The sequence below is a fragment of the Hyperolius riggenbachi genome, chromosome 3, assembly GCF_040937935.1.
Source record: "Hyperolius riggenbachi isolate aHypRig1 chromosome 3, aHypRig1.pri, whole genome shotgun sequence".
NCBI lineage: Eukaryota > Metazoa > Chordata > Amphibia > Anura > Hyperoliidae > Hyperolius > Hyperolius riggenbachi.
Window position 1 is genome coordinate 238,881,247 of NC_090648.1, and position 13,004 is coordinate 238,894,250.

Consider the following 13,004-nt stretch of genomic DNA (forward strand, 5'->3'; position numbering starts at 1 on the left):
GTCCTCCAGGACATCATAAGACCCTTTGGTGAGGCCTCGAGTCCACTGGCGGAGTGTGGTGAGCAGGCTGCTGACCACATCTCGGTACGAATCAGAAGACTTTTTCTGCCAGGCCCTGAACTTTTTCCGATAGGCTTCTGGCGTCAGCTGGTACTTAGTAATGATAGCGTCTTTTATAGCAGCATAATCATTATCCTTCTCCGCAGGCAATTCTGCGAAGGCATCAAGCGCTTTGTAGCGCAGCAAAGGTGTCAGATGTCTGGCCCACTGGTCTTGGGACAGACGATACTGACGGCATGCCTTTTCAAAAGACCGCAAAAACAAGTCAATGTCTGTGTCTTTCTCAATATTAGCAAATTTAAATTTTGCACTTACGGGTGCTGCAGCTCCTTCAGCAGGGAGACTGGGCGGTGAACTCCGGCTGGCCTGTTGCACTTTTGCCATGTTTAGCTCATGCTGTCGTTGGCGCTCCCGTTCTCGCTCAGCGGCATCCCTCTCCGCGTGGTGTTCAGCAGCAGCAGCAGCAGCTTGCCGCTCCCGTTCCTCCCGCATTTGGCGCTCTGTCCGCGCTTCTGCAGATTGGCGCTCCTCACGCATGTACTGCAGGTACTTGTCCAGGTCAGTGTCCATCAGCTTTTGTAATGCCTGCTGCATTAGCGGATCAGTACAAACGGACAGTCCAGTACTGGCCGGTTCCAGGCGAGTACTTTCAGAAACTCTGGGATTGGGGTCCATACTGACAGTCTCTGGCGTAACTGTTGCAACAGGGCCCGCAGGATGCTCAACCTCTGTACGCCTAGGATCTTCAGCCTCTGGTTCCCCTTGCCTTGAGTCAGATATGGCAGCGTCTACCTCAGCAGACACATCCAGCTCCCGCGGTTGCTGGGTATCCCATTGAAACAAGTAATTTACCATGTCCTGTTTGTTCCTGCGGAGGGTGTCAATGCCCCGCAGCTGACAAAGATTTTCCAGGTCGGATACGGCCATGAGCTTGTAGTTCCCGGACATTTCCATGCCAAATAAAATAAAACTTTTGGGGAGGGGTACTGGCTACACAGTCTCTCTGTATATATGAAAAATATATTGCCTTCCAGCTACACCAACGAATTAGTTCGTTTCTCGATAGCGCTAGCGCTATCGCAGATACTTTCAGCACAACACAGGTCCTAACACTGTCACAGAAGCCCTAGTGGCTGACCGCACTTAGCCTTCTAAACGGTGCCAGCGCACGGATCGTGCGACCTCTGGTCGCAGTCAATGCGCAGGAACCGTTAAGAATTAGCCGCAGACAACTCAGAAGGGAGCCTGTGAGACACGGGTAATTACAACGTCACCCACTGGTTCAGAGTAAACTGCCACCACCGCGGTTACCATGGGACCGTGGAGCCCACTAACTGACTGACTAGTCCTGCGAATAAAACGGTTAAACACACGGTATTCTGTCTAGCCAACAACGAACAAACAGTAGCGTATCTTCAGAGACCTGGGATTAGTTCTGTGTGTGCTGATAAGCAGGGTAGTGGACAGTGAATGACTTGGAGAAAGTCGTTTATTCACTCAATATAAATAATTAATATATACAGACAATTATTAAAATCAACAATTATTAAAACAGTAATAGCCAGTATGAAATAAAAAGGGAGAAAATACTTATGGTTTGTGGAAATATGTCCTTGTGGGAAAATCATAAAGTTCTTGGTTTCAATCAAAGTTCAGCAGAATTCTTTGTTCCAGGTTACAGAAGAGATGGCCAATCAAGATGGCCGCCAACACATGTGTCCTTTGTCTCAGAGCTTCATTCAAAGTTCAGCAAAATGGCCACCAGCCCTATGTCCTCTGAGCTGGCAGCAGGATGTTCTCATATGGATGGAATGGGAGGACTTCCCTGCCCCCCTGCTGGCCAGGTGCTTTTGATGAAGCTGGTTTGAGGGTGTGGCAATGCCGGCCCCTTTGAGTCACCCACCAATGACAGTTCATTCCCTCTGTGAGATTTTAGGGCTAAACTTATGAAATGCTGTAACTCCTGAACCATACATGTTATATTTAGGGGGGTAGCAGCTTCAGACTTGTTGGAAAATACAGATTAATAGGACATCAGACACAGCTAAGCTAGCGGGTCAGGCTCCTGAGAAGATTCATATCTCGATAACCGGACGGTCTATCCCAACGAATTTCATATCAGCACGATGGCCAGATTTTACCGAACAAGACGATATGACTTTTATAGCTGTGCGACATACGGTTTTCATATGCTGACAGGAAATCATACCACCCATGCTTTTCTTATGGCCCGTGCTCGGTGCCGGATCGTCTGGCTTTCTATGGCCCCCCCTGTGGAGCCAGCTTCCTGGTCCTTTTCATGGGGACATCTGCTGTAGGGGGAATGAGCATTCATGAGGGGTGAGGGGACTGCTTTGGCTCACAGGGGAACAGATCTCTGGATTTAAAACAACACAAAAATGTCATTTTCGGATCGCTTGCATGACTACACAGATCCGACAGGGAGCGATCAGGAAAGCGACTGTGAATTCTCTAGATTCACCTGCGTTTCTCACGGCTATTCCGTGACAATGGGTGATAGACAACACCTCTGTGTTCAATGTGCACAACATTCTCAGTGGATTCCCTGCAGCTCTGTGGGGAGAGCATATGTAGAGTATAGTACTACTGTGTAACAAAGTAAACCTGAGACAGATGAAATTAAAGTTTTATACATACCTGGGGCTTCCTCCAGCCCCCTTCAGGCTAATCAGTCCCTCGCTGTCCTCCTCCGCCACCTGGATCTTCTGCTATGAGTCCGGGTACTTGAGCCACTCTGGCGTAGTGCACATGCACACACTCCGCCGCCAGGAGCATACTACACCTGCGCAGCACTATTGTGCAGGTGCAGAACGCTCCTGGCCGTGGAAGCGGCGCGTAGCCAGACTGCTCTGACTGGCTGAATTGCCTGGACTCATAGCAGAAGATCCAGGTGGTGGAGGAGGACAGCGAGGGACTGAATGGCCTGAAGGGGGCTGGAGGAAGCCCCAGGTATGTATAAAGCTTTTCTTTTAATTCGCCTCAGGTACCCTTTAATTCATAGTCACCAAACCAAATTTTAACAAAATGTCAAATGATTTGATTTCTTGAGCAAAGAGAGTGCATTTGCATAAACCAGCATCAATGCAGAATTATTTCCATCTCATTGGCCATCTCTATTAGTGACACGGCTACACATCAGGCTTTATACTTACAGCATAATGTTATTTCGTATATAAAAGAGATTCCTGTGTACTCATCATATATATACAGTCACAATCAGATATGTATATCTGACTTTAAAAATATGGGGACTGCTTTATTGAAGCAGCACAAGTAACTAATTTTGATTGGTTTATTTCATTTATGTGGACTGAACACAGCTATTACTGTATATATACTGTATATATACATTATTTTTAATGATTATTATCTGAGAAATAGAACATTTTATCATGTTTTCTATTTTAATTAGTTACAAATTCATTAGGAGTCGGAGTCGGTGCATTTTTTCCCGACTCCGACTCCAGGCACCCAAAATTGCTCCGACTCCGACTCCACGACTCCGACTCCACAGCCCTGCATCATTACCAAGAAACCGAAGAAAGCAGTGATGAAAGACATGGCAGTTTCAAGTGACAGGATCATTAGTAAGAACAATGGGAAACTAGGGATGGTTCAGGGATTGAAAGGAGAACAAGAGGGGATATGGAAAGCGAAGGTCAAAGTGGTCCCAGTGATGGTAAGAGCTCTTGGGGTTGTGACTCCGAAGCTCAGGGTGTGGCTGCATAAGGGTAGAGGTGAGGAGGAGACACTATGGGCCCTATCCTATTCTCTAACTCGCTAGCGTTATGTAAGCCACTCCTCGACGAGACTCCACCACTCTACAATACAAGAAGCCCCAGCAAAGTATCTGTTCGGGCTCCCAATTGACCATGGTTTGAGCCAATGAGAATCCTGAGGAAGCTTCCTATTGGCCAGTGTAATAGACCAGTGAAGATTCTCATTGGTTCTCAAGGAGGATTCTCATTGGGATTCACAGTGACAGGTTTAAAGATGATTTGCCAGGGCTCTCTGTATTGTAGAGAGGTAGAATCCCAGCAAGGAGCGTTTGGTGGTCACGATGGTGTTGACGGGGATAGCTAGCGATGGGACTGGGGGTGTCTGGCAAAGAAGCGGCGGGTGCAGAAGCAGTAGTCCAGTGGGGAGAGGTGGCTTGCAGGCAATTTTGTAATCAAAAAGAAAAAAAACACTTAATAGGTAGGGTGTAAAAAAAACCATGGGGATACCTCCATAAATTCCTGCATTACTGATCCGCACATGCGCGGGGGTGGTTATCCCCCATAGGCATGGGGTGAGCACCTTGTCCATGATATGAATAGGGCTTAGTATGTTGAAACCCCATGTGACTTGACTCAATCATCCTGGCTATACCAGTCTGAATGGGTGAAAAGCAGTTAGATAAAAATAACATGTCCGAGTTCTGAGGAGGATTGTCATTGGTCCCCAGCCGGATTCTGAGGAGGATTCTTATTGATCTCCAGCAGCAGCTTTGGAGATGCTTTTGCTGGTGTCAGTTTTCAGTAATAGAAGAAATGGTGGAAAGAAGTAGTGGTGGCGGTCCTGGCAGGTTGGTGCAGATGCAGAGGGGAGTGATGGTTCCAGGGGAGCCTGACATTTAGCGGCGAACGACAGGAGAGCTCTGTAGCGCTGGTGAGGGACAGATGTCAGGAGTGTGCCAGGTATCTGGCGAGATGGTGTTGAGTGTGACAGATCTCACAGTAGTGAGGTAGCAGTACGTGGTGCTGAAAGACAGCTCCACAGAACAGAACCTTGCTCCCCTTTTCCCAGCAGCTATCAGGTGGATAGCTATTATTCACCTGATTGAGGCTCTTATCGCTCAGCGATCGCACAGGTGAAACCGTTAATTGGATCTTCTGGTAACTCCCGTGTAATGGACAGCTGATAAGTAACCCACATTCAAATATAGACACTGGTAGAAAATACAGAATTGGTAATAACAGTGACATATGTAACATGATGAATAAAATGTTTATGAATAACAAATTCCAAGATACAGAAGAATGAGAGAGCCCTGCCCTGCCATGTTCACACTGGGCGCTTTCTAGGCAGTGTTTTCTGCTTTGCTGATTGGCAGTGATCTGCAAAGAGCTCTGACACAAATAATCCTCTGGGATTACTCACACTGCAGCAGTTAGGGTACGACTGCGATTTGCTCTGATCCTAAATCCACTGTATGCAGCATTTTGCGATGGATTGAGATTCGATTCTCGTTCACTGAAATGAGAATCACAAAGTGCAATTGCAGCAAGATTGCATTAGGTAGATGATTGCAATAACAAGGAATGTGTGTGGGGGTTGGGGGGGATGGTGTTGAATAGGTGTAGCAGTATTATTATTATTTATTAATAAAGCGCCAACGGTACTTGTGTATTATCCCGTCTAGCAGGACAGCTCGTCCGTTAGACAGGCTTAAAAAGTCTGCACTGTGTTTCTTTAGCAGCTGATTCATCACAGATCAGCTGCTCTGTTTGTTCTGCACGCCTAATGACTTAACGAGCTGAAAGACGTTTGTGCTGGGTGAAAGGAGAGCAATAAATCATGAGTCAATGTAAAGGTAAAAATGTAGATCTTTCAATGTTAATGATTGCTGTAATACTCTGCTCGAGACAAAATGTGTTTTCTTATAGTAGAGTATGAAATGCTTCTTTGTACACTCACAATATTACACACATATGCCCAGTAAGGATTGTGTGAGCACCAGCTAGACAGGCTGAAAAAGTCTGCACTCTGTTACCTGATCAGCTGATTCACCACAGATCAGCTGCTGCTCCCGAGCCGTTCTGCTAGAGGGGCTAATAACACAGCTTTCCTCATGACAGCGGGGCGGCCCGGGCGCTTTCATGTCTCCGTCCTTTGAGGGGGGTTTGGCGTTTGTTTTGTGTGGAAAAAAAAGGATCAAAAAGCCATCTGAAGCCCATTGAGAGGAGGGAGGAGGACGGACTTCAGAGCCTTCGTGTCAAAGGAACTGCTTTCTAGCTAAGTGGCTAATTAAGATGTGATAGAAATTCACGGGACACCCTCTCCTTTCACCCAGCACAAACGTCTTTCAGCTCGTTAAGTCATTAGGCGTGCAGAACAAACAGAGCAGCTGATCTGTGATGAATCAGCTGCTAAAGAAACACAGTGCAGACTTTTTAAGCCTGTCTAACGGACGAGCTGTCCTGCTAGACGGGATAATACACAAGTACCGCGCCAACATATTCCGTGACGCTGTACAATGTAAGAAAACAAACAAGGGATACATAATGATACAGACAATGATATACATCAAATATGAACACTGATACAAGATACAGCACTGCCGATTACAATTAAAATGTATACATGTCTAACAGTGTGCAAGCAATTAAATTAATAACAGTCCATGACACAAAAGGGTGAGAGTCCTGCCCTTGCGAGCTTACAATCTAAAGGAATGGGGTGGAAACGAGAGGTGGGGATGTATACAGTATGCATGCCTAGAAGTGTTTATTTCTGGAATATAATAGCATATAATACCACCTGTCACTGTGTACATATTTGTTAAATTAATTTAATAAATTATATGTGTACTCAGTAATGTACTGATTTGGCAACTCAAGTTATCATACCACTGCATAAGCTCACCAGCAAATAGCACAGCACTATCATCATCAATCAGTATAATTTTTTAAAACTATGCTCTTTACTACACTCTTGATAAAGAAACTCCCCTGATCATTCTGCTTTCTGCTATCCATCCAAGCAGCTGACTTTCCAGTGCATGCTGGTCTTAGTAGTCTCAAAAGAAGCGCTGTAGTCTAACACAGAACGACTAAGCATTTTCCCTGAAACTACAACCTCCGAAATGTCCTGATTGGAAGTAGGATTTATGCTTCAAAACCCTATTGGCCAGCAAGTTTCCCGCAGCTGCGCAGTTGCTCCGTGTCAGTGTTTTGGTGGGAGAGACGGAAGTGTATGAGCAGAGATGTCCGGCTATAGGGGCCAAATTAGCAAAAGCAAAGATCCTTCGGGACTACTTATCTCTGTCATTAGGTAGGTCGCCTTGATCGTTTCTGAATACTGACTTCTGCCCCACGTTACTGTAGCGGGCTGTTATTTGTTGCACACGTGTTTCTTTCAATGGTTGTAGCTGGATGGAAAGTGTAAATCTAGGTGTGTCAGACTGGCTGTCTATACAAAGCACGTAATAGCTTATTAAAAAAAATAAATAAATAAAAAAAATTACCGACAGCTATAGCAGTGTGAAGCTGGTCATAATACAGTTTGTAAAGTATGTTTGTAATCTGTGTAGCTTGCTCGCTGTGTTCTACATCTTTATCAAATGCACTGACAGTGATGCTGTCCTAAAATATGGGCTTCTGAAAAATTTCCCGCCAATCTTGCAGGCAGAAATGTCAACTATAGGCCTCAATTCACTAAGCTTTATCAAACACTTTATCAAACGTTTGATAATTTACCTCATGGGTAAAAACGAATTTTGAATTCACTAAGGTGTTATATTATGTTATATATTTATTGAACGTTTTATCAATAAAACATTTGATAAATATTTAACACTTTAGTGAATTCAAAATTAGATTTTACGCATGAGGTAAATTATCAAACGTTTGATAAAGTGTTTGATAAATCTTAGTGAATTGAGGCCTATGTCATAGTTTTGCTCTACAGCAACTGAACTTAGTGGAAGCTAATCTTGATGTTAGCACAAGGTTAATGAAATTCAGAAACCTAATGATTACCTGACAGCTTGATTTAATTGTAGGGACACTGATAAAAATAAAAAAAATGATATTATATTATAAAAATTCTCATGTGTAACATGGCCAAGTGTAAATGCAGTGTAAACATTTTACTTCCCATGTAGCTCTCCCTCAATAGGTATTATCATCTGATGGCTCTTAGTGTCTCTTACTGACAAGAGTCATTCTCAAAGATTGCTGTTCCTCTGTAGCATGCATGCAAGTAGGCAGGGCTGGGAGCTTTGTACAGGAGATTTCCAGGGAGTGTTTTTTTAAACAGTCTATTCAGACCAATTAAATATTCTAAGGATCCTCTTCTCATATAAAGTTAGAATTCCTTGACTGTGTTTATCTTGTGAATCTCTCCTGCGGGCTGTTGTTCAGTTGCGATCAGCCCCGGTAATAGGCTCAGTCGGGTCCAGTCTGTGTCTACTGCGCATGCCTCCCGCACATGCACAGAAGACCCAGACTGGATGCAACTGAGACAGTTACTGGGGCTGATCGGCAGACCGCGGGAGGACACCGAGGGACTCACACTTGTTTATGCTGCTGGAGGAAGCAGCAGGTAATTATCGATTTTTCTGCATTCTGCATTTTTCTTTAAGGCTGCATTAACACTGTGCATGCTGCATAATGCATGCATTTTGTGTGAACGGCAATGGAGACTGTACATGGATATTAATTTGAAGCCTGCATGCAGCGTCTTATAGAAGCGTATGGGCAGTAAGTTACTTAGTTTTGCTGCAGGGTAATGCATAGGCAAGGGAAGGCAATGGGGCTTAGCATACTTTTATAGCATTGTGTTGCACTGTAAGTGCTCGATCTGCCGCAAAGTGAACAGTGCCTTACCGTTGGACTTCTATGATGACGCATTGGTGACGGAAGTAATATATCACTGGGCGACACAGGGACTCTGAATATGTTGGTGGTGCGCATGTGCAGAACAATGGGAATAGGGCGGGAAAACCCAGTGACATACTTCCTGTCCAGCAGCGAGTACGTCACTGGGCGAGAGGAGGGGCTATGCATGTGTCCTTTTTGCTGCACTCTGCCATAGGGTCAAATGACTGAAATGCTGTGCATTACGATTTGACGGGCAGGGCATCGCACTGCAAACACAGAGGTCAGGTGTGGGCACCTGCCAGTAATGTGGTGCCCAAACTTTTATTTGTGCCCAAACTAGGGCTGCACGATTTTGGGTACAAATTGAAATTGCGATTTTTCTGTCAAATTGTGATTTCGATTTTTTTTTTTCACGATTTTTTTTTCAAAACAAGCTTTAGCACTAAATTCACAATGTACCCCTGAGCTTGAACAATAGTGTGTGGACTGTGGCGTCCGGCAGGGGTCCCCAACCTTTTTCGGGCCAGGGACCACTTTCTGACCACATTATTTTCTCTGGGAACCGGGGGGGTGGCATCCTAGTGTAGTGTACAGTGCCGTGCACAGCGGGTTTTGGGTGGGGGGGGGGCTTGGGTGTGGCGGCATAGCTAGCATAGTTGCCCCAGTATAGGGAGTTTAGTTGCCCCAGTATGGCTAGTATAGTTGCCCCAGTATAGCTAGCATGGTGTCCCAGTATAGCTAGCATGGTGTCCCAGTATAGCTAGCATGGTGTCCCAGTATAGCTAGCATGGTGTCCCAGTATAGCTAGTATGGTGTCCCAGTATAGCTAGTATGGTGTCCCAGTATAGCTAGTATGGTGTCCCAGTATAGCTAGTATGGTGTCCCAGTATAGCTAGTATGGTGTCCCAGTATAGCTAGTATGGTGTCCCAGTATAGCTAGTATGGTGTCCCAGTATAGCTAGTATGGTGTCCCAGTATAGCTAGTATGGTGTCCCAGTATAGCTAGTATGGTGTCCCAGTATAGCTAGTATGGTGTCCCAGTATAGCTAGTATGGTGTCCCAGTATAGCTAGTATGGTGTCCCAGTATAGCTAGTATAGTGTCCCAGTATAGCTAGTATAGTGTCCCAGTATAGCTAGTATAGTGTCCCAGTATAGCTAGTATAGTGTCCCAGTATAGCTAGTATAGTGTCCCAGTATAGCTAGTATAGTGTCCCAGTATAGCTAGTATAGTGTCCCAGTATAGCTAGTATAGTGTCCCAGTATAGCTAGTATAGTGTCCCAGTATAGCTAGTATAGTGCCCCAGTATAGCTAGTATAGTGCCCAGTATAGCTAGTATAGTGCCCCAGTATAGTGCCCAGTATAGCTAGTATAGTGCCCAGTATAGCTAGTATAGTGCGCTAGTATAGTGCCCCAGTATAGCTAGTATAGTGCCCAGTATAGTGCCCCAGTATAGCCAGTATAGTGCCCCAGTATAGCCAGTATAGTGCTCCAGTATAGCTAGTATAGTGCGCTAGTATAGTGCCCCAGTATGGCTGGTGAAGTGCCCAGTATAGGTAGGTAAGCCGTACGGGACTCGGGGGGCAGATCCAGTGGCAGAAGCAGTGCATATGTATGATGCTAATGAGCCGAGCAGCGGAGGGAGGAGAGTCCAGTCCGGAGCAGCGCTTTACACACAGCTTCACCAATCGATGGATAGCGATGGTATGACGGCAGCAGTAGGCAGAGCTGTACTACAGCGTACAGCTCCGCTTACCGCCTCCGTCATTCCACTGCTATCCAGCGATTGGTGAAGCTGTGTGTGAAGCGCCACTCCGGACTGGACTCTCCTCCCTCCGCTGCCCGGCTCATTAGCATCATACTGTACATATGCACTGCTTCTGCCACTGGATCCGCCCCCCGAGTCCCGTACGGCGTACCTACCTAGAACTGTGTGCCGCTCTGCACTGGACGCGCTTCTCCCGCCCCCGCTCATTTAAAACCGAAAACCGCCAGATACAGACAATCCCCAGATCGTCTTCAAAGGAACCGCGGTTTCGGTTAAAAACCGAGAAATCGTGCAGCCCTAGCCCAAACTTATACTTTTAAATTTTATTAGTAACTTATGCCAAATATACAGTACAGACCATAAGTTTGGACACACCTTCTCATTCAAAGAGCTTTCTATATTTTCATGACTATGAACATTGTAGATTCACACTGAAGGCATCCAAACTATTAATTAACACATATGGAGGTATAGTACATAACCAAAAAGTGTGAAACAACTGAAAATGTCATATTCTAGGTTCTTCAAAGTAGCCACCTTATGCTTTGATTACTGCTTTGCACACTCTTGGCATTCCCTTGATGAGCTTCAAGAGGTAGTCACCTGAAATGGTCTTCCAACAGTCTTGAAGGAGTTCTCAGAGATGCTTAGCACTTGTTGGCCCTTTTGCCTTCACTCTGCGGTCCAGCTCACCCCAAACCATCTCGATTGTGTTCAGGTCTGGTGACTGTGGAGGCCAGGTCATCTGGCTCTGCACCCCATCACTCTCCTTCCTGGTCAAATAGCCCTTACACAGCCTGGAGGTGTGTTTGGGGTCATTGTCCTGTTGAAAAATAAGTGATGGTCCAACTAAATGCAAACCAGATGGAATAGCATGCCGCTGCAAGATTCTGTGGTAGCCATGCTGGTTCAGTATGCCTTCAGTTTTGAATAAATCCCCAACAGTGTCACCAGCAAGGAACCCCCACATCATCACACCACCTCCACGCTTCACGGTGGGAACCACCTTTTCTGCGTCGCACAAAGACATGGTGGTTGGAACCAAAAATCTCAAATTTGGACACATCAGACCAAAGCACAGATTTCCACTGGTCTAATGTCCATTACTTGTGTTTTTTAGCCCAAACAAGTCTCTTCTGCTTGTTGCCTGTCCTTAGTAGTGGTTTCCTAGCAGATATTTTACCATGAAGGCCTAATTCACACAGTCTCCTCTTAACAGTTGTTCTGTAGATGTGCCTGCTACTAGAACTCTATGTGGCATTGACCTGGTCTCTAATCTGAGCTGCTATTAACCTGCGATTTCTGAGGCTGGTGACTCGGATGAACTTATCCTCCGCAGCAGAGGTGACTGTTGGTCTTCCTTTCCTGGGGCGGTCCGCATGTGAGCCAATTTGTTTGTAGCGTTTGATGGTTTTTGAGACTGCACTTGGGGACACTTTCAAAGTTTTCCCAATTTTTCGGACTGACTGAGCTTCATTTCTTAAAGTAATGATGGCCACTCGTTTTTCTTCACTTACCTGCTTTTTTTCTTGCCATAATACACATTCTAACAGTCTATTCAGTAGGACTATCAGCTGTGTATCCACCTGATTTCTCCACAATGCAACTGATGGTCCTAACCCCATTTATAAGGCAAGAAATCCCACTTATTAAACCTGACAGGGCACACCTGTGAAGTGAAAACCATTTTAGGTGACTACCTATTGAAGCTTATCAAGAGAATGCCAAGTGTGTGCAAAGCAGTAATCAAAGCAAAAGGTGGCTACTTTGAAGAACCTAGAATATGACATTTTCAGTTGTTTCACACTTATTGGTTATGTACTATACTTCCATATGTGTTAATTCATAGTTTGGATGCTTTCAGTGTGAATCTACAATGTTCATAGTCATGAAAATAAAGAAAACTCTTTGAATGAAGAGGTGTGTCTAAACTTTTGGTCTTTACTGTACCTGCCTACAAGGATTAGAAAATCTATTAAGTGTTTCCTGCGATTTGGGGTAGCTTTCTTATAATTACAGTTTTTGTAAGTCATTTTACTGGCACAGGAAATTGCCTGTAGGCAAGGACATGAAAACAATATCCCCAATGGCGACATGATTGCAGTAAAAGCTGCCGCGTCGCTCAAGACCATTGTTATCACCCGAACGACGGACTGTACACACGCCCGATTTGGCGTGCGGACAACTGAACGACGGGACGTTCAAACGACCCGTTGTTTGGGAAAATCCGACGTGTGTATGGGCCTTAAGTGACAGCTTCTGTCTTGTCTGTACCTTGACCACAATAAAGTAAACATCACTGATAACCTAATTACAGCCATAAAAGTTTTGTTGGCAGACTACAACTTGTGAGGATGGGAGAGGAAGGACAAGGTCAATAGTTCATGTATTTTCACTGTGGGACACTTAATAGACTGCTACTGAGTAGAGACAGTAAAACATTCAACCTACTTTGTGAATGTTTAAATATAAAATAAAACCATGGGATACATTTTTAGGAGTAGGAGAAGAAATATGATTGTTTATCTCATCAGTTTATTTTCACCTTGGGTTCACTTTAAGGAAAAACAT

General features: G+C 45.0%; 1 protein-coding gene across 2 annotated transcripts in view; it reads left to right on the plus strand.

Annotated features, from left to right (window-relative positions):
- The first annotated feature begins 5,897 nt into the window (after positions 1 to 5,897).
- The window catches only part of EXOC4 (exocyst complex component 4), a 552,305-nt gene continuing 545,198 nt past the window's right edge, over positions 5,898 to 13,004 (plus strand). The window contains exon 1 of one of the 2 annotated variants that reach the window (XM_068276025.1): positions 5,898 to 6,321. In XM_068276025.1, the coding sequence (XP_068132126.1) occupies positions 6,320 to 6,321 (2 nt within the window). In that variant the 5' untranslated portion in view covers positions 5,898 to 6,319. Of the gene's footprint in view, positions 6,322 to 6,994; positions 7,117 to 13,004 lie in introns of those variants that run through there. The other variant, XM_068276024.1, reaches the window with a different exon arrangement.